The sequence below is a fragment of the Tenrec ecaudatus genome, chromosome 8 (assembly GCF_050624435.1).
Source record: "Tenrec ecaudatus isolate mTenEca1 chromosome 8, mTenEca1.hap1, whole genome shotgun sequence".
In the NCBI taxonomy this organism is placed as follows: domain Eukaryota; kingdom Metazoa; phylum Chordata; class Mammalia; order Afrosoricida; family Tenrecidae; genus Tenrec; species Tenrec ecaudatus.
The window spans coordinates 84061712-84082956 of NC_134537.1; the positions used below are offsets into that span (position 1 = coordinate 84061712).

Here is a 21245-nt window from a genome sequence, read left to right on the forward strand (position 1 = left end):
AACAAGCCTCTACTTCTGAATTAGGAATTCGGGTCCAAACTTCCTGAGGACAGTTTACGGAAGGAAGGGGTCCCTAAGCTTTATTCCTCCTTGGAATCGGAAGTAGGCTCCCAAAGGCACGGAAGCACACACTCAGACAGTTAAGGGACTCCGTTAGCCCCACTTGGAGCCCGCCCCGCCCTGCCGCTCCCTGCCGCGCCCTGCAGGCCTGCCCGCCGGGATGGGCGAGTCAGACTTCCGGGACTGCCCGGGTCGACCGGAACTGGGGCGGAGCCTCCCAACGGCGGCGCGCGTGATTGGCCATTATCGCGGTCACTCCTTTTCCAGGAGCCCGCACCGCCTATCGCGAGAACGGCGGGGGCCGCGAGCTAGGTGGGCGGGGCGCGCGCGGAAGCCGCGAGCACTTGAACCCCGGGCTTCGGCCATGGAGCCGGGCCCCGCGGCGTCCCCGGGGCCTTCCCGCTCGTTCAAAGAGGAGCTGCTGTGCGCAGTCTGCTACGACCCCTTCCGCGACGCTGTCACCCTGCGCTGCGGCCACAACTTCTGCCGCGTGTGCGTGACGCGCAGCTGGGAGGTGCAGGTGGCGGTGGCGCCCAGCTGCCCGGTGTGCAAGGAGCGCACCTCCCTCGCCGACCTGCGCACCAACCACACCCTCAACAACCTGGTGGAGAAACTGCTGCACCAGGAGGCCGAGGACGCGCGCTGCACGGGGCTCCGCTCCCCGCGCCTCTGTCGCCTGCACCGCGCCCAGTTCAGTCTCTTCTGCTTCGAGGACAAGGAGCTGCTGTGCTGCTCATGCCAGGCCGACCCCCGGCACCAGGGCCACCGCGTGCAGCCAGTCAAGGACACTGCCCACGACTTTCGGGTAAGAGCGGCAGTGTGCGGGAGGTGGATCCCCGCCCACAGTCCAGAGCTGCTGACCGCGGCTGGGCGTTCGGCCGAGGTCTGGCCCACCGCGGTGGACGCCCAGGCTCCGCCCAGACCGAGCTGGCGATCGGAGGAGCACACACGAGGTGGCTGAGCTAGGACCAGAACCCAGCGTGCTGATGCCACGGCCCGCCACGCAGTTTGCCCAAGAAGAGGGTACCCAGCCCCACCCCTTCTGCTGCTGCCAGCTTGGCGCCTCCGCATGGCATTCATCTTCCTAATGTCTGGCCCAGGGGGGCTAGCGGGAAAGAGCATGTCACCAGGCTGTACATGATGTTTCCAAAACAGCCCTCCTTCGGAAAGGTTTAGGCCTCACACCTCTTCCTGCAGGCGAGTGGTGACCCGTCCCTTTGGGAAGCACAGCCCTGGTGGTGATGGCCTGGAAGTCTGCAGCTTTGGCACACGCCCTTGAGAGGTGGAGGCGGAGCCAGAGATCTGGCCAGGATTCTAGTACCTTAAAAACAAAACAAAAGAATCACCTCACTGCCAGCCGGAGTCGTTTCCGACTCATAATGACCCTAAAGGACAGACTGGAACTCTTTACAGAGTAGAAAGCCCTGTCTTTCAACCACAGCGCACAGCTAGTGCGTTCAAACTGCTGACTATGCTGTTAGCACCCAACCTCCGAGAGCGCCACTTACCGAGCTGACCGGACCCTGTGGAACCCAGTTCTGCTTTGGCACACGTGGGGTCGTCATGCTGTCTGAATTGCCTCTGCTGTGCCTGGCCAAATAAGAGTAGGGGTGGTGAGGGAGCCTGCATGCTCAGCTTATCCCAAAGACTCGAGGGAGCTGTGGAAGAGTGTTAACAGAGGGGCAGGAAGTGTAGGTCCAAGAGATCCACCAAGACCAGCCGAGTGGAACTCACTCATTTATTGCACATACATTCTGATACATACCATGCCGTGGGTCCTCATCAGAGAGTTGAACAATTTTCATAGCGTGCTACATGCAGGTGGGCTATAACCCTTAAGATACATGACAGCCCATAAACACAATAGGTGTGGGGGGGAAATAGCACATAAAAGAAGAATTCTGTAATTCAGTATCTTGACATTCGCTTTCCAGTGACTTCACTTTGTCAATTTGACTCCAAGCAGGATTCAAATATTAAATTACTCTTGGGAACAGTCAAAATGTACAGTGATACATGTATAACAAAGTTCATTCTACTTAAAATGGCTTATTCAAATCAGAATGGCTACAATTTTGCTCACAACTCATACCCCTAGCTTTGTGGAGCTCCCATTTTTTAGGGAAAAGTCAGAATGTAATTTCAAGTAGTAATTTCCATGAAGAAAGCACAGAGGAGAGATGAATAGAGGACAAAGCCTCAAAAATAAGACCGAGTCTCTGTCTGTGGTTTACAAATTGGAGTCTGCAGGATGGCGAGCAGGTTTGGGGAGCAAGCCTGTGGGACTGCTCAAGAGATGGGAAGGGCTGACTCAGAAAGCATTGCCTTGCTGAGGGAGCTTCCTGTTGTGTGTTTGGGGATGTCCAAACAGATTCTAAATAAAAGGGGGATTTTGTGAGGAGAGATGTGCTTTAGGAAGATCCAGTTGGGCCAACATGAGGAACTCAGGAAAAATACATACACCAGCCAAGGCTTTTAAAACATGTACAAAAATGCTAGGTCCTTTTAAAGTGTTTGCATGTGTCAACAAATCTGAATCCTCAAAAATCGTTTCTGTGGCTGCTGTAGCAAATTCCCCACAAACATCCTGGTTTAAAGCAATACAGATTTATTATCTTAGAGCAGTGGTTCTCAACCTTCCTAATGTTCCACCCCTTTAATACAGTTCCCCATTGCTTCTCAGCCTTTTGCCTAAGATCAAGTGTAATACCGTTCCTCATGTTGTAGTGTCCCCTAACCAAAAAATTCTTTTCGTTGCTACTTCATAGCTGTAATTTTGCTACTGTTATGAATCGTAATGTAAATATCTAATATGCAAGATATATTTTCATTGTTACAAATTGAACATAATAAAGCATAGTGATGAATCACAAAACTATGTAATTATATATTGTGAATTACTTGTGTTTTCCGATGGTCTTAGGCAACCCCTGTGAAAGGGTCATTTGACCCCCCAAAGGGGTCGAGACCCACAGGTTGAGAACCCCTGTCTTAGAGTTTGGGGGGTCAGAATTCCTAGCATCAAGGTGTTGAAGGGAAGGGGGTCATTCATTGCCTTGTTCTCTCTAGCTTCCAGAAGCTCCTAAGGATTCTTGGTGATGCTGTGGTTAAAGCGCCCAGCTTCTCACCATAAGGTCTGAGGGTTGAACACACTAGCCTTTCTGAGGGAGAAAGATGTGGCAACTTGTTTCCATAAAGATTTATAACCTTGGAAACCCTACGGGACAGTTCTCCTCAGAGCTCCAGAAAAACAACAACTCAGTGCCGCCAAGTTGATTCCAAATCAGTGAACCTGCAGGAGAGTGCTGAGACTTCACATCTCTACAGGAGTAGACAGCCTCACCTTTCTCCTGTAGGGCAATTGAGCCTGATCTTCTGGCCTTGAAGTTAGCAGCTCAGTGCATAACCCACTACACCAGCAGAACTCTGGCCTAGAGGGTGCTTATGAGTTGAAATGGACTCATCAGTGGGGGCTGGGTTTGGTTTCAGAGGCTCTTTCCTTTATCTTCATCACTCCATCTTCTACTTTCTCTCATCACACTTCCATCAGTGACTCAACTCTGCTCCCTCGCTCTTACAACACAGCCTGATTGGATAACCCAGCATCATCTCCCATCTCACGATCCTTGCCTTAATCACATCTGCAAAGTCCCTTTTGCCATTTAAAGTGGCATATTCCAAGTCCATGGTATCCAGTGTGGACGCCTTGGGGGTAGGAGCTGCATTAGGCAGCATGTCACATTATGCAGACTGCCACCCTGATTTTACAGACGGAGATTCAGTCTCCGAGGGGTTATGGAGCTCACCAGAAGCCTCAAAGTAGGTAGCCGTCTAGAATTCAGCTGGGGCTGTGTGTTGGGGTGGGACTACTGGCAGCTTGTGTGTATTGAGTATCTGCGTTGTCCCAGACCCAGTGCCAGGTGCTCAGGGATCCAGCAGGGATTATCCTGTGTTCTTGGGATGAGATAGAAATGGATCACAAAAGCACACTAATAACTAGTTTTAGACTGTGACATTTATGTGGAGGAAAGTCCCGGATACGATGGGTAATTGTCACAGGATCACCAGATCTGTTCTGGTGGGCACGGCAAAAGCCGCCGAGGAAGTGACTTCACTGAGACATGAAGGCTCAGAGGTTAGCTAAGGGAGGGAACAGCAGCCACAGCCACGGCGGGGCAGGGGACATGGGCAGGCCGCACCACCAGGCGGTGTGACAGCCCAGGGAGCTGGTGGCCAGTGGAGTAAGGTGGTCCCTGATGCTGTGGGCACTGATGGACATGTTCAGGGTCTGAGATTTTAGCTGCAGTGCAGTGGGGCTGCAGGCGAAGGACGGATGAGCTCTCAGAATGTGGGCTAAGGGTTTAAACCAGCACTCTTGAAGGCGCCTAGGAGACCCTCTAATGCAGTGTTCCTCAAGCTTGATCAGGATAGACATTCATTTTTTAAGGGAAGACATTGTTGAAGGAAGTAGCATTCCAACCCAGTGACTTGGGTTATTTTATTATATACAAATACAACACTAGTATAACTTCCTCTTGCTTATACCAGATATGAGCAATAAAAGCCAAAGGCGGGTACAGATTAAGTACACACAAAAGTAAAATCAATCCACTTGTAGTTAAAATGTCAAGGGCAAAGCTTCACTTGGCTGGAGCTAAGTTGCCATTCCTGGGCGGCTATGAAGCTTCTCTGGCCAAGGGACTTCTGATTTTCTTTTTTCCGCTGCGTCAAATGATTACTTGCCTCATTCGCCAGGCAAAATTTCTCCATTTGAAGAACTGTGAACTGATCATGTGATGTAATGGGCTCTCACTTGGTTCTAGCACATCAATTACCCGTTAGGGGTATTTCTGTTCCTTTCTTATTAGGCCGATCCAATGAAAAGAGTAGAGCCTGGTATCAAGGTATCAAGTTCGTTGTTAACAAGGTACAGATGCTGGCCCTGAAGTTATAGCAAATGGCAGCATGTCGACTCTCTGCTTCTCAGGTGACTCCATGGAGGTTTATTGTAGATGATCAAATATACAGCCCCAGACCTACAGCGACTAAGGAGGTGATTCCATTTTACTGATGAGAAAACTGAGACTTGGAGAAGTACAACGACCCCCTCTAGGCCCAGGGCAGACGAGCGGTACACCAGGATTAGAACCCAGACTCCTGCCTCCCAGGTCCCCGTGTTCTCTCTCTGTTCTGATGCTGGCTGAGATCAGACCTACCTTGAGCCCCTGCTCAGATGCAGCTGCCCATTGTCTTGCCCCAATTCTCACACTCCCCCCTCCCGCCCTTTGTTAATGATTTGCTGTTAATAGGGTGAAGCCTTACAGAGTAGATCAGTTTTCCATTCAACAGTTCATACACATTTTGTTTCATGTCACTGATTGCGATCCCACAATGAAACATCCCATTTCCTACCTCCTCCCTGTGCTTCCTGTTTCCACTCCTCCCCCTTTCCCAAGTCCCTGGGTAAATGCTACTCTCTTGATCTCATGGGGTTGTTGAAGGAGTGTGTACATACATACCTCACTCGTGTTATTGTTCACCTTACTTTGGACGTGCTATGAGGACAGACCAGTCCCTAGAAAAGGACATCATGCTTGGGCAGCAAAAAAGGGGAGACACGATGGAATCACAGTGGCTGCACCAGTGGGCTCAAACATGGGCACACTTGTGAGGAGGGTGCAGGACCGAGCAGCGTGTCGTTCTGTACCCGGGGTCCCTCTGGGTCTAGACCGGCTCGACAGCACCTACAGCAACAACAGTGCTTGACTGAAAAGTCGGCCGGGGGTGAATTCATTTCTAGACTTGGGTATTTAGGGCCATCATCTCAGGGGAACAGAGTCTTTTCTGACCAGTAAGACTGGTCTCTTTCATGATTTTGAGTTCTCTATATTTTTCTTCTACTCTCTCCAGGCCTTCTAACGTGATCCTTTTCAGAGCAGTTGGGAGTAGTTGTTGGGCACCACCTAGTTCTTCTGATCTCAGGGTTTGGAGACTGATGTTTGCATGGCCATTGGACTCATTGTCTCATGTGTCTTTGATTTTCATTCCTCTTCCTTCGTCTGGACAGCCAGTGAGCGGCCAATAGTGGCACTTAGGTGTTGCACTTGGCTGTACTTAGCCAGCCTCTCATGAGCATTTCAGGCCCCGGTCACTACTCAGCAAAGCACAATGCAGAACATTGTCTTTCTGCACCCTAGCATGCCAATGGTCTCCCCCAGGCCTAGTCACCCATTCCTCCAGGTGTTTGGTTATGTCTCGGGAGTTTTCATAACTACCCCTTGTGTGTTCTCCCACCTCATGGCTGTACTGCAGCAGAGGCAAATACATACAGATGTTCTCTGTCAAACCGACATATTCCCGTGGCTAGACTCCCGCTCACCCTGTCACGCCCACTTGGCCACGTCTCCACCCCCGTGTCTGCTTGTAGTTCACTCTGTGTGTGCAACCATTGACGTCTGCGGCCTTAACTCTTGCACGCCTCCCAGTGTCTCCCTCTGCCTCCGTCAGTTTGGCTCATTTCCTCTTTCTGGACTCTTGACTCCCCTCTAGCCAGTGATTGCCCCCCCCCCGCCCCGCTTTCCCCTCTGGTAACCAGCATGGTCACTTTTAGCGTGGCTATTATTTGCTGACTTTTCACAGTGGTCACCTAGTACAGGATTTGTCCTGTGGTGATGGACTGAATTTTCCTCTACATGAAGTCCTCTGGGCTCATCGCTGGTATGAGGTATTCCACATGTCCATTATTCTGTTGCATATACTCCATCATGTGTATGTATCATAGTATATCTGTTCTTCTGGGACTAAGTGAAATTTGGATTTCCATCTTTTTGATGCGACGAAGCTGAATGGGCGTGTCTGTCCATTTTTGCCCCCAGTAGAAGGAATCCTGGGCCATCAGTGGCTCTAGTTCCGACTTTGAAGAAATGCTGTACTGGTGCCCGCGTGGCCGCACTCCTGCATGGGCCACCAGCAGAGGCTGAGGGTCCCCGCCTCTCTGCACCCTCCCCAGCATTTGTTATTTCCGAGGCTGTGGTTTGGGGTTGTTAACTCTGCTACGAATGCTGCAGTGAGACGACTCGTCAGTGTGGTTCTGATTACTTCTCTCAGTTGACTAATGGCCAGATCCCTTCCTGATCCCATTCCACAGTGATGATCCGGTGGCACCGCTCTGCCCTCCTGTGGCTTCCTTCCCCCAGGCCCAGTGCCTCCTCCTTCTAGGATGACTTTCTTAGGATCAGGCTGGCAAAATCTTGCCAGGTGGTTGCAGGCTGTTCTTAAGCCACAGCACAGATTCCTTCCCCCTTTTCCTAACAAAGGAGCCCTGGTAGTGTAATGGATGGCTAACCACAGGTCAGCAGTTCAAAGCCACCCTCCAGCTGTTCTGAGAAACCCACAGGGGCAAGGTCTGCTCTTTCTCTCGGGTCCCTATGCGTTGGGATCGACTCGATGGCAGTGAGGTATTTCTCTATCCACTCACCCGCTCCCAGGCCCTGGCTCACGGACCAGGCCCTACTCAGTCACGGGTGCAACAAAGACTTTGATCACCTGCGTGGGTAGACAGGTCACCGCAGCAAGCAGCACTCTCGACAGAGGCTCCTGATGTACGCGGCCCGGCACAGGGTGCCATGACGCTGTTGTCAGTTGGGCCTGCTGGTGCCCCGTGCATTGCAGAGTTGAACTTCTCCACAGGGTTCAAGGCTGTGACCTTTTGAAAGCAGATCTCTGGGCACGATGAGGCTTTTTGTCTCCTGTAAAGAGTTAACGGGGGAGGTCTCCCCTGCCTTCCAGCGTGGCTATGAATCAGAACCAAGTGGTGGTGGAGGCCTAGGTTCTGAGGCAGCGCTGGGCGGGTTTTAACTGCCAACCTTTCTCCTGGAAACTGACCTCCTAACTATTTGTACCACATCATTAATATTATTAGAATGAGTTGCACCGTGTCTCCAAAGAAAAGTTTGAAGCCTTCTCTGAGAAAGTAGAGAGGAAAGGATAAAGATGGAAAGAGAATGACAGATCTTAGACACAAAAAATAAAACCCCCAAATAGCATGTGCTTTTCAAGTTGAGCAAGGAGATCAATAATTAAAATGAAGCAAGCCAATTTTACTAAAAAAATTTTGTTTTTTTCATTTGCTGATGAACCCTTTTCACGCCATCTCAGTGGTGTTGGAATAGTGGGACAAGGCAGAGGTACGTGCAGGCATGCGGTTTAGGGAGGATTCGTGGGGGACCATGGTGTCAGTCACCATCAAGTTGGCACTGACTCCTGGCCCCCTTGTGTACAATGGAATGAAGCATTGCCGGGCCTGTGCCCACTTACAATCATTGGTATGTGTAAGTGCACTGTTGAGGCTAGCATGTTGGCATTTCCCCTCTCTGATGGCTCTCTGCTTTATCAAACATGAGTGAGCTTTCCTAGTGATGAGGTTTTTCTCGCATGTCCCAAGCCTTACCATCCTCGCTCTGGGCCATAGTCCTGCTGGCAGTCTGCAGGATCGTCAGTATTTGGGACCGACACCACGGTTTGAGGGCATCGCGTCTCCTGTCTGCCACTGGTGGCTTTGCCCGGGTTTGGCATGCTTTTGAGATGACTGAAAGACCATGGCATGGGTCAGACAGACTGTAGTCTCTTTGCTCTGGGATGCTTTAATGAGGCCTGTTGCAGAAGGTTTGCTCAGGATCATGCTTTGTTTGTGTTCCTGGCTGCTGTGCCCAGAGAAGGAGTCCCGGTGCAGCAGTGGTTAAAGCACTCGGCTGCTAACAAAAGGTCAGCAGTTCAATCTCAGCACTCGCCACTCTGTGGGGAAGAGGAATGTGGCACCTGGGAAACGGGATGAGGCCGTTGTCCTCTGTCCAGTAGCACTGCCATGAGTCAGCAGTGACTAGACAGCAGTGGGTTTGGTGAGAAATAACTGAAACACCTTCCATCAGACCCGGCCCTTAGTGACTGCAGACTAGTGTCCTGCAGAAAGTAGAGCCAGGAGTGTGTGGCCACATTGGCTCTGTAGTCCCACTACGCTCTGGGGTCCACAGTCCATCCTGTGCCCTCGCAGGATACCCTTCTGTGCTCTCTGTGACCACCTTGAAGGAGAACAGCTCCCTTTACCTCCGCGGGCCTGTCCCCCCACCAGGACAGGTGGGAAACCAGGGGTGGGCTGGCTGACAGGACCTTTGCTCTAAGCTTTGGATTTTAAGTGAGATGGTGCACTTGCTCTACAGCTGTGCCCTGCAGTTCCAGGCTCAGTCCGTGTGGCTGGTTTATACTGAGGAGGCAATGGCATTCCAGTGTCTGTCCTCCTGGGCCTGGTCTCCTGCCCTAACTCCCTGTCCTGCTTCTGTCCGGTTCCTTCCTGTAGGCCAAGTGCAGGAACATGGAGCACATGCTGCGGGAGAAAGCCAAGGCGTTCTGGGCCATGCGGCGCTCCTACGAGGCCATCACCAAGCACAATCAGGTGAGTGGGGTGCAGGGGAAGTGGGGAGAGGTGAGGTGTGGCTGAGTCACACCCCGCCTCCTCACAGGTGACCACTGATGCAGAGTCTGCCCTGGAAGCTGCCTGTGCCTGCCAGGCCTTGGTCCCTCTGGGAGACCTGGACATGCCCGTCCCCGTAGCCAGAGGAACAGCATACAAAGCCCCAGAACCCTCTGCATCATGGGTGAAGAGTAGCTTTCAGCAAGTACCAGTCATACTTCCCCACCTGCCTATTTGTTCAAGCTACACTCAAGGCCTGCGAGTCCTCATTTTCTCTGATTCCCTACCTTCAGGCTGTCTGCCACCTGCCCCTCTGTCTTTAAACTCCTGTCTGTCTGTCGCTGCCCATCTTGACGGCAGTCGTACCTGTCCAGGTCGCAGTGGCCTCCCACCTTTAGGCCTGCGTAGCCCCCTACCCTGACTCCCGGCGTCCCCTGGTGTTCTGCAGTCCTCTCCCTGCGGATTGATTATGCCTCTGCTGAAAACTGCCCGTGGCTTCCAGACTCTGTGGCACAGGGCCGTCCCCCGGGGCCCTGCCTTCCTCTCCAACTTTCTCTGCCTGCCCCTTTGACTGTCTGCTTAAACAGCCCCTTCAAGACTTCTCCCCAGATCTTCAAACAGTTGGGGTCCATAAAGTCTCAGCTCTCGTGTCTCCCTGAGGTTTCCTCGGTCCCCCAGCCCAAGTTACCCATCCCTTTCACTCATTATCATCCCTCCTCGTTGCAGTTTCTGCATTTATTTAGTAAAACTATATCTCTGTATAAGGATGTACTCAGTACAGTGCTCATGATTCCCACACTCTCAAAGAGCTCTTGGCACCGGATAGGTGGATCGCTAGATGTCTGGTACTTGAGTGACTGAGTTGAGTCCCCTCTGTCCCCTCTCCCATTGTTGTACCTTGGCACCCTCTTCATCTGGGCCCTGCTTGGGTTGGCTCCCGGGTTTCTGGCTGTTTGTCTGGCTCTGATCTATTCCTCCCTGAGGCTGCGGCTTCCAGGGACTGTTGCTCAACTGGCTGTCGCACCCATAGATCGGCACATCTGGCTGGGGTTGCTGGGAGGGCCCACAGGGCCCCGCAGTCCCCATGTGTCCACGGAAGAGGATGAGGCTTAAGAAAGAGCCTCATTAACAGCTGGTTAGGGAATCAGTGGCCCCAGAGCTGGTGGGACAGAGCAAGAGAGGGATTGCAAAATGTCGGGAGACCAGGCTGAAGCTTCAAAGCTCACTGGTTTTCAAGCCCAAACCTGGTTCACCTGGCAAATCCCTTAGGCCCCCTCTTCCAGGCTAATCTCATCCCTAAGAGAGGGCAGTCCCCTCTTTGTGGGGTCACTTGGCGCCTCCGTGGACAGACCCTGGGACAGCAGCAGGGTCTTCTAAGCATTCAAATGAGGTCATGTGTATGCCGTGCACAACGGAGGTATATTCCTCAAATGTTGGCCAGCTCATTTCTGATGCCGTATAACCTGTCTTAATTACTTAGTCCGGTAGATCCACTGCAGCCCCAGTGGCCTGGTGGTTACGAGTTGGGCTGGGTCCTCAAGGTGAGTGGTTACAGCCTCGGTAACCCACGTGGGCAGCCCTACCCTGTGCTGTTGGGCTGCCACGAGTCGGAATCCACTTGATGGCAGTGAATTTGAGGTGTTTTGGGTTTGTTTGTTTTTTAATCTATGACTTTAACAAACAAATTTATTTTCTCACAGTTTAGGAGGCCAGATGTCTAAATTCAGAGAGCAAGCTCTTTTAAAACACCTCACTGCCATTCAGTTGACTCTGCCTCATCGTGACCCTCGGGGACAGGCGAGAACTACCCTTGTGGGGTTCTGAGGCTGTAAGTCTTTACAGGCACAGCAAGCCTTGTTCTCCTTTTCTCTTGGATTGGTTTTTTTTTTTTCTTTCCTCTTGATGATCTCTCAAATATTAGCAATCCAGCCTAATTAAGAACCAGTCCAGGTGAATAAGCTGTCTGTTCTAGGAAGCTAGCTAAGGGAGCATCCAGCGAACCAAGCTGTTTAGCAGGTGCTCAATCAATGTAGCATTTCACTAATTTCGCTAACAATGTCAATCGCAGATTACAATTGTTATGGAACTACATACGTGACAAGCCACAAAAGCCATAGCGCCCAATGAGTGCATAAACAGAATCTTAGAGTTTGCTATTCCAACGGCCAAGAAAGCTGGCGGGGTCACAGTAAGTAAGATCCCACATTCTCGTTTGAGTCCTTGGGAAACAATGACAGCATAAATGATGACTGTAGAACCCACTGCAAGCACACCGGCTACCCGTGAACGTGGCTGGTGCAAATAACCATGGCTGTGTGCTCCCCAGTTTTGCTCACAGCTCACACGGTGGAGTTGTGTGCTTTGTGTATTCACAAAACAGTTTGTTATGTGTTCTACGTATTTTCCCCAGTTTGTCAATTATTTTTTTCAGTTTACCTTTCTTAGGGGTAGCGGAGCCCTTCTCATGTGTTCAAGGGATTGTCTGTCATCATACTGTGAGAGTCACAAACCCAGATACAGGATTCTCAGTCCTGGGCTGTGATCACGGAGACGCCATTGCTAGGACATGTGTGTCTCGGGTGGTTTTTCCAATAGAGGTCATGATTTCATCTGTGTTTCAGATTTTGTGAAAGAGAATGAAAAACCTGTCATACAGAACTTTCCAATCTGTATCCATATCTAACGCTGTGGACGGTTCATGTTTCTCATTCTTTCTTTGGCGCTTCTCCGCCAGCTTCATATTCTACTAAGAAAAGTCTTTCTGACCGCGAGATAAATATCCATCTGCTTTCTCTGAGTACATTCATGGCATTGTTGAGCTGGATCTCTCCTTTCTGTTCTTGGGATTAGGAGTATGGATACTACGATTGATTTTTTTAAAAAAATAAATACTTCCTACTCTTAGCATAAGCCTCTAGATCTGACACATTCGAATACCTGAGATTGGAAGACAAATACTTTGGAAAAAAGCATTACTATTTGTAACCATTTCTTTCATTCATCATTTTCCTTTGGACTGTTTTGCATGCAGAACACTGTACTTTGAGCAGTTACAGAACTGCAGTTGTTATCTGTGGGCAGTGGTTTTTATCTTCTTAATTTATCAAAATTTCATCATCCCGTTGGAATTCCCCACTTTAATTTGGACATACGCGTCTGTGCTCACACAGTAGTACCCTATCTGTCATCTACGGCTACTGGGCTACAGAGTCAAACAATGATGACGGATAGTGCAGGACTGGACCGTGTCGGGGTTGCTGTGAGTCAGAAGGGGCTAGACAGCATCTAGCAACAACCACAACCGCACGACGGGAGATCCACCTTGATTTCCTTTGAACACAGAGTTCCTGTGCCAAGAATCTATGCCAGGTGATTGCCGAGCCTCGGATCTGGCCTGTGATTCGAGGTCCCTCCCATCTCTCCGGCTCTCTGCCATAGGTGGAGGCGGTCTGGCTGGAAGGTCGAATCCGACAGGAGTTCGATAAGCTTCGCGAGTTCCTGAGGGTGGAAGAGCAAGCCATCCTGGACGCCATGGCCGAGGAGGCGAGGCAGAAGCAGCTGCTGGCAGAGGAAAAGATAAAGCAGCTCTCCGAAGAGACCGAGGCCCTGGCGAGTGAGCTGGAGCGGCTGCAGATGGAGATAAACGAAGATGATGTTTCTTTCCTCATGGTAAGGAGTCGTCGTCCTGGCGCCAGGGCTCTGGGCTGGTATGCCAGAGCCAACCAGTCCAGTCTTCTGGTCTCTCACTGGACGCTGGTTGGCTCGCACGTGAGGAGCTGTGCTTTATAATGAGGCAATGAGATTGCAATCAGGCCATGTTCCTTGGGGGGTCTCTTCATCTCTCTGTTCACCCCTCACCGCCTGCTCTTTCTTCCTTTTTGTCTTCTCTTGTCACTCCTTATTGGAGTTGTAAAACCACTCCGTTAATTTTAAGTATGACTTAAGGGTGATATTTTTTAACAGTTTTGTTGGCTTATAAGTCACATACCGTACAATTCATTAGTTTGGTCACATCAAGGAGAGTTGTACAACCATCACCACAATCCATTTCAGGACATCTCTTCCTTCTTGTGGCTCCCCATTTCCACTGAGCCTCTCCTGCCATAGCTCCAAGAAACCATTAAACCAATTACTCTCTATATAGATTTACTTATCCTGGCTTTCATATATAGAAAATCATACCAAACAAAAACAAAAGCCGAGAAAAAAATCCAATAATAACAAAATGAAACAAAAATCTCAATAGAAAATATTGAAAACCACAACAAATTTAAAATAAGTCAAAGGGGCGATCCAATGAAAAGGGGTTACATTTCAGTTGACCTTTCCAATGTACTCTGCGTGGTTGCAACTCTTCTCCCCTGGTCTATGGTCAGGAGCTCACCGAAGGCTTACGCCCTGTGTGTTTTCCCTTCCCATTGTGGTTTCTTCCTCTCTGAACTGAAGCCATTGTAAAATGGGTGAAGTGAGAGATCAAATGGTAAGACGTGACATTTGACCTTTTACTGGGGACTCTCCATGTATCACATTGGAAGGATGAGTGGCTTTCTTACATTCACAGAGCTGGACAGCCGCCACCACATACAAGTTCAGGACATGTCATCACCCCAAAGAGAAGCCCTGCACCATTCATTCCCACCCCCGCCCCTCCCTCGGCAGCCACCAATGTCTGTCCTGCCTTTATGATATCTGCCTGTTTTGGATCCTTCTTAGAAACGAAGCGTGCAGTGCAGCACTTGTGTGGCGGACGCTTTCCCAGACCCATGCCGTCTGTAGCGTGCATCACCACCAGGACTTGGTTTTATGCTCGGTAATATTCCACTGAATGGATACTCTCTTCTATTCATCCATTTATCAGTTGATGGATAGTGGGTTGACGGTTGTTTCCATTGCTTGGCTACTGTGGATAAAGCCTCTATGAATATGTAAGCACACGTTTGAATTTCTCTTAGGCAGATACCTCGCAACGGGTCATATGACAACCGCATGGTCAACCTTTTGAGGAAAAGCCTACTTTCCCAAGTGGCTGTTCTTGTTTTTATTCCCACCAGTCATGGATGGGGTTCTGGTTTCTCTACATTCGCATCAACACTTGCTGTGCTCTGTCCTTAAAGAATAATCAGCGGTAGCATCGCAGGAGCTGTTGGGTAAGCACTGGGTTGCTGAGCACAAGCCAGCGATTCCAAACCACAGCTTCTGCCTGGGAGCTACCTGCTTGCTCCCTTAAGAGATTTACAGCTGCAGAAGGCACTTGATAACAGTGGCGTTAACGACCTCTCGAGGGGCCCTGGTTGCAGAGTGGGCTGTGCGCTAGGCTGCTAACCAGAATGTCAGCGGTTTGAATCCGCCCCTTGCTCCTCAGGACAAAATGAAGCTGGCTGCTCCTGAGTAGTGGGGTTAGTGACCTCTCGTTGAGCTGCTCATTTGCATTTCCTTGCTGGCTGTTGATGCCAGTCATCTTCCCCGTCGGGACCTTTTGGCCACGTGCTTTTCTTTGGAGAACTCTTCGAATCCCTTGCTTATTTTCACCCGGGGCAAAAGGATCCAACTGCAAACTTTTGCATGTGGGTACCCAGTGTCTTGGCATGTGGGTACCTTGTGAAAAGCCAGTTGACAGTAAAACTGAAGGTTTATTTCTAGCCCTTCTATCCTGTACCACTAAACTATGTTTCTGAACGTAAGTCAGCAGCACACTAACTTGGTAACTGTTGCTTTGGTAAGTTTTGAAAATGAAAAGTGTGAGTCCTCTAAGTGTGTTCTTTGCCAAGAGTGTCTGGGCTCTTTTGGAGCCTTAGCTATCTGGGTAAATTCGAGAGTTGTGTCCATTTCTGGGAGGAACCCCGCGAGGATTGTTACAGGGGTTGCAAGGCATCTACAGATGAACTTGGAGAGTATTACCATCGAACCATATTAAATAATAAAAAAGAAACCATATTAAACCTTGCAGTCCCTGAACTGAGACTTCTTTTCTATTCAGAAGTGTAATTGTCTTTTTCTGTGTGTTGTCTGTCTGTACCTCTGCTGTTTTTTCTCTCTTTCAGAAGCACAAGAGCCGGAAACGACGGTAAGTCACCAAGGCTGCTGGAGGGACTTGTGAAGAGCAGGCAGAATTGTCAGGGATCGGTCTCTAGTGGCTCCGAGGGTCAGGCAGCTCTGAAGTGAGCTGAGGAATGGTGGGGACAGGCGATTAGCGAGAGCTCTTCTTTCAAGGCATTCCTATTGTGGCGGGAGGAGTCAGTGGTTCTCCTGAGGGTGGAGGGTCTCCTTCCACCACAGGTAAGAGAGTGCTCTGCACCGATGGACTCAGGCTTCCTGTTTAGACTCATTGTGTGCCAGCCTCCCTGTTGAGGGCCTTGGCGCACACACACTGGCCTGTGTGGACCGTTGCTGGGGTCGCAGGGATGAATGACCCGTCAGAACTGCCCAGCCATAGACAGGCATCCTCTGGACAGGATGAGTACTTGGGGGTGTTCATGCAAAGCCTTGGTGATAGCCCGCTAGGGTTCAGGCAACAACTGGGACCATGGGACCAGACACCCTTTAAGGTTCTATCTGAGAACTTCACTCTAACCTTTACCCCACCTGAGACAGGGCAAGTTCTCAACCTGAATCCCTAGTGGGTGTAACAGTCTGTTTTCCTCCTGGTTCATCTCCCAGCAGAGCCCAATCCAGGTTTGTCTTGGGAAAGGGAATTTTAGGAATGATCCCTGTTTCCACTGGACCCCAGTTAGGCCCAGGATCCAGGTGAGCCTGGCCCACCATGCCCATCTCTCGCGCCCCAGACTCTTCTGCAGCATGGAGCCGGAGCCCGTCCAGCCCGGCTTGCTCATTGACATCTGCAAGTACCTGGACTCGCTGCAGTACCGCGTGTGGAAGAAGATGGTCTTGTCTGTTGAATCTGGTGAGTGGAGTGTAGGGAGAGGGACAACCAGGGGCAGTAGCACTGCCTGCAGGGCCAAGAGGTCTCCCACCCTACCCCTCCCCAATCACACCTCCTCTCAGTCCATCTTCTCAGCAGCCCAGGGCCCCACTGCTTCTGCTGCTGCTGTTACCCCAGCCTTGCCCTCACGCTCACTGCCCACCCCTCCTGGCAGAGCTACTGTGCCTCTTTCTCTGCACTGAGAGACCGACTCCCTCTCCATCCAGATTCCCCTTGTTACACAACGGGAGACCTCCTCACTCCTCTGCAGCCCCCGTGTCTGGGATCACCCACTTCTCTGGACATGAACCCCTGCCACATGTGCCTCAGGGCCCTGGCTTCACAGGCAGAAGTGTTAGGACCCAGAGGAGCACCGGGTGCTCCAAGACATCACAGGGTGGTGTAGCAATCAAGGGTACCCCTCCTCTCCAGAACTGCACCCTCTCTGGACTGGGCCCCCCAGGTCATCGTTGGTCAGTCTTGGGGTGTGGAGGGTGGAGACATCACTGGCCTGAGAAGGGAGCGATGTGAGATTTGCTGACCCTCATCCCCACCCCCACCCTTTCCCTTGTATTCTCAGTGCCCTTCAGCTTCGATCCCAACACTGCGGCTGGCTGGCTCTCGGTCTCCGATGACCTCAACAGCGTCACCAACCACGGCTACCGGGTGCAGGTGGAGAACCCAGAGCGCTTCTCCTCAGCGCCCTGCCTGCTGGGCTCCTGTGCCTTTTCCCAGGGGTCCCACGCCTGGGAGGTGGACCTGGGGGGGCTGCCGAGCTGGCGGGTGGGCGTCGTACGGGTCCGCCAGGACACCAGCACAGAAGGACATGCACACAGCTGTTACCATGACACGCGCTCCGGCTTCTGGTACATGTGCCGCACGCAGGGCGCGGATGGGGACCACTGCATGACGTCAGACCCGTCCACGCCTCCCCTGGTCCTCGGTGCCCCACGCCGCCTGCGCGTGGAGCTGGAGTGCGAGGAGGGCGAGCTGTCCTTCTATGACGCCGAGCGCCGCTGCCACCTCTACACCTTCCACGCCCGCTTCGGGGAGGTGCGGCCCTACTTTTACCTCGGGGGCATGCAGGTGGACGGGCCGCCAGAGCCCCTGCGCATCTGTCCGCTGCGCGTCACCATCAGGGAGGAGCTGGACAGCTGAGGCGGAGGCGGGTCCAGGTGCACCCTGGGTGACCTGTTGGCCTTTTTTCTCCTCATGCCTTAATTCGTCCCCGAGCTGCTCTCCCCAGACCTGCTAGCCCGGGATCTCCCACTGTGTATCTTAGGCCCTTTCTAACTCCAGACTCCAAGCTGACCTCACTTTGTATTCCTCCTCTACCCACACGTCTTTGAGTCCCTGGATGGCTTGGGCCGGCTATGTACTGGAAGCTGCAGGTCGGGCCGCCCAGCAGTGCCCCACAAGAGGCCTGGTGATCTGCAGCCCTCCTAAAGAGTACAGGCCAAGAAGGCTTCTGAAGCCCTTCTCGTCCAGCACATGGGGGCTCCTGTCATCAGGAGCCAGCCTGCCACAGTCAGCCGCATGTCCAGTGATGGGGGCTTCATTCCTGCAGCCTGGGGGCAGTTTTGCTTCTCACTGGGACCCTGCCATGGCTTTGGGCAGCCCCAAGGCTTGACTTTCCTATTGCTCTTTATCAGCGCTCTTAGGAGCCTCCCTGGGCTATCCGTGAGATCAGCACCGATCTCTCTAGTTCACACTTCTTGTGTGACTTCCCAGGCACTTAAAAACACAAAACAAAACGTTAAAGACCCTGGTTTCAGCCCCTACCCTACCTGGCCTGTGTTCTCACCTATGCAGAAGGCTTTGGTCTAGCAGCCGGTGTCAGCCTGCCGCAGCTGTGGAGGAAACTCTTCTGGTAATTTCTGCAGACGTCAAGGAGGGCTGCCTAGTTAGGAAGCAAGAAGACGGCAGGGCCTGAGGTGGTGCAGGTAAGCGAGGGCACCCCACGAGACTCCCTTGCTGGCCCTCGCCTCGGTTCCCTCTGGCCTACCTCACCCCGAGTCTCTTGCTTGGCCATTTGCTGTCTGCATCAAGTTTCCCTTCCCGGACCTACACACTTGTACTTCTGCTGGCTTTTGCCACACGGGCCTATGTCAAGTTTATTTGTCTGCCTGTGGCCCACAGTTCACACCCAATGGTAAGGCAAATAGAAGTAGGTGAATGCAAGGCTGGCACACTGGTCATCTATGTGCTGTATGCCTGTCACACTGAACACGTAGGGGGCACAGTTCGCAGAGACTGCAGTGGAAGGAAGACCAGGTGCGAACAGGGAGGTAGTGGGCGGTGCCGACAGGGGCGTGTTCCATCTGCACGCCCTCCAACAAAACACCTGACCCATCTGAGGTCGGTGTATAAAGTATTCATCTAGCCCATGAACTATTTCTGTATAATAAACTTGACCTGAACTTATTTTGTTAGCTACTTACAAAAAAATGTTGCTTTTATTTTTGATGTTAAAAGATTTTGAAATCTGGATAGTCTATGCCTCTAAAAAAATAATAAAAATGAAACTTGAGCTAACTCCCTGTTTTCCTTTGGGCATTTCCCATCCCGTGTTCAGGTGAGGCCGGCTGCTGAAGATCATCTCAGAGCCCCCCTCCCGAGTTGCACTTGAAGTTGCATTTTTAAAATACCATTTTTCAATGACTGACAACACCTGAGAGACGTGCAGCCGCACCAGGAGCCGTGTGGGTAAAGTCCTGGGAAAAGGCTGTTGGGTTTGTATTTGCTTGTTCACTTGCTCCTGTTCATCTCTCTCTCCTCTGCATGACCAAGAAGACAAGTTTTTGGTTTTCCATGTAGGTCACTGGCCGGGCAGCAAGGTCACGGTCAGCACCCATCGTGGGACTCTCTTGGTGGTGGTGGTGGTGAAACACAGCAGAACCAGTTCCGCAGTTGCTACATGCGCCTTGATTATATTCTTCCAACGGGGCAGCCATCGTCACCTTCCCCCACCGATGGAAACAAATCTTGGCCCCTAAGCCTCTTACCTAACTTTCCACATGGCTCTTGTCAATTTGATAATAGTTCAATACCAGTTCCGTCATCTTGTCAATAGTTCGACCAAGGAGCAGGATGTGTGAACCAAACTTATTCTTTAGTATTCAAGCTCAACAATTTAGTTTATAGCGGCGCCCTAGTGGTGCTGTGGGTTAGGCCTGGGGTTGCCGGAGAGAGAGAAGCCTGTCTGCTCCCCTAAAGATGTAAGCTGCATTTCGGGTCACTACATTCGACTGTTTCTAGACAGACAAACCGGTGTACTCATGGAGTGTACAAGGACTTGGGGTCAAGGAAGTTCATTGGCCGGATGCTAGCCAGAGCCCTCCCCAGAGTCACGCAGGTGACGGGAGAAGCAGGGATCCCAGAAGCCCGTGGCTCCTAGGTCAGCAGCAGCGTGGCAGGGCGCCACAGCTCCCAGGGACACAAGTTGACACCGGAGGGCGAAGGGCAGCAGGAGAAGCTCTGTTTCTCATCCCCAAGGAAGACACCGGCAGGCTGTGCTGTCTGATGGATGCTTGGGCTCTGCCCTACAGAGGCGCCACCAAGTGGACCTAAAAGCCAGCCTTCACATTTGCTATGAGTTGGAATCATTTTGGCTTACCGTGGCACCGTGGCTAAGCACTAGACTGCTAACCTTATGTGTGGTGATTGGAACCCACTAGCCACTCCAGGGGAGGCAGGGTGACAGTCTACCTTTGAAACTGACAGCTCTGGAAATCTCACAGGGCCCTTCTGTCCTAGGGTCACTGGGTCAGAGCTGACAGCCACTGTGCGCTCGGTTTAAAGAAGGCTTTTTAAAGAGTTACTTTTTAAGTTCAAGGTTAAAAGATGATTTCCAAGCACTTGTTTTTCGGTGAAGGGGCTGCTGTGTGCATCACACACCTCCCAGGATACGATGCTTTCAGCCCCGCGTGGCCTTCTTGAGGCACTGGTCAGCATGGGCCCTTGGTAGCAGCTTCAGTGGGAGAACGCTCACATACCAATCGGCTATTAGACGTGCTCAATTCAGCGCCTGTGTATCCACAGCGTTGGGCCACCGTTACCTCAATCTACTGTAGATAGAACATTTTCATCACCCCGGACAAGGAGCCTCACATCCTTGGTCACCTGGTTCTAGGGAACCACCGATTTACATCGTCAGAGATAAATGGGCTCATAGGAGAGGCAGTCCTCTTACCAGGCTTGGTGTTTTCAAGACAAACCCGTGTTGTCGCGCGTCTCAGCACTGCATTTCTCCTATTGCTAAGTAATGGTCCACAGGGAAGGTAAGACGAAAGTCACTCCCAGCAAGTCAAGTTCACCTCATGGTGCTCCCGCTCCTGTGGGTCCCTCAGGCTGTAACTGACAGGAGTGGAAGGCCCCATCTTCCTTGACTGAGGATACCATATTTCATTCCTCGGTAATAGACCTTGGAGTTATTTGTACTGTTTGTCTGCCATGAGCGTTGTGTGCTAACTTCTGGAGGAGGTGTGCTTTCGTTCTCCAGGTGAAGACAGGGTCATGCGACTCCTTGAAGTCCATGGGTGGCACAGATGGTAAAGTGCGCAGCTACCCCCCAAAAGTTGGCAGTTTAAGTCCACTTAGAGACGCCTCAGAAGACAGTCCTGGCCATCTCTTTCTGAGAGAGGACAGTCATATGAGCCTGGTTCTGCTCTGCCACAGGCCCCCAGGCGCTAGAATCACCTGAACACTAACATTGTAAAAAAGGTAACAGAACCATAGCCAGATGCTTTCCCAACTGTGTACACATTTTCCATTCCCACCAACTGTGTGAGAGTTTCCATT

The 21245-nt window shown here is 51.5% G+C and overlaps 1 protein-coding gene across 1 annotated transcript; it reads left to right on the forward strand.

Moving 5' to 3' along the window:
• Positions 1–377: 377 nt before the first annotated feature.
• TRIM35 (tripartite motif containing 35) lies at positions 378–19892 on the forward strand. Its single transcript, XM_075556482.1, has 6 exons — positions 378–865; positions 9413–9508; positions 12965–13195; positions 15568–15590; positions 16309–16427; positions 17026–19892. The coding sequence occupies exons 1-6, from the start codon at positions 425–427 to the stop codon at positions 17601–17603; spliced, it is 1488 nt and encodes a 495-aa protein (XP_075412597.1). The 5' UTR covers positions 378–424; the 3' UTR covers positions 17604–19892.
• Positions 19893–21245: the final 1353 nt, after the last annotated feature.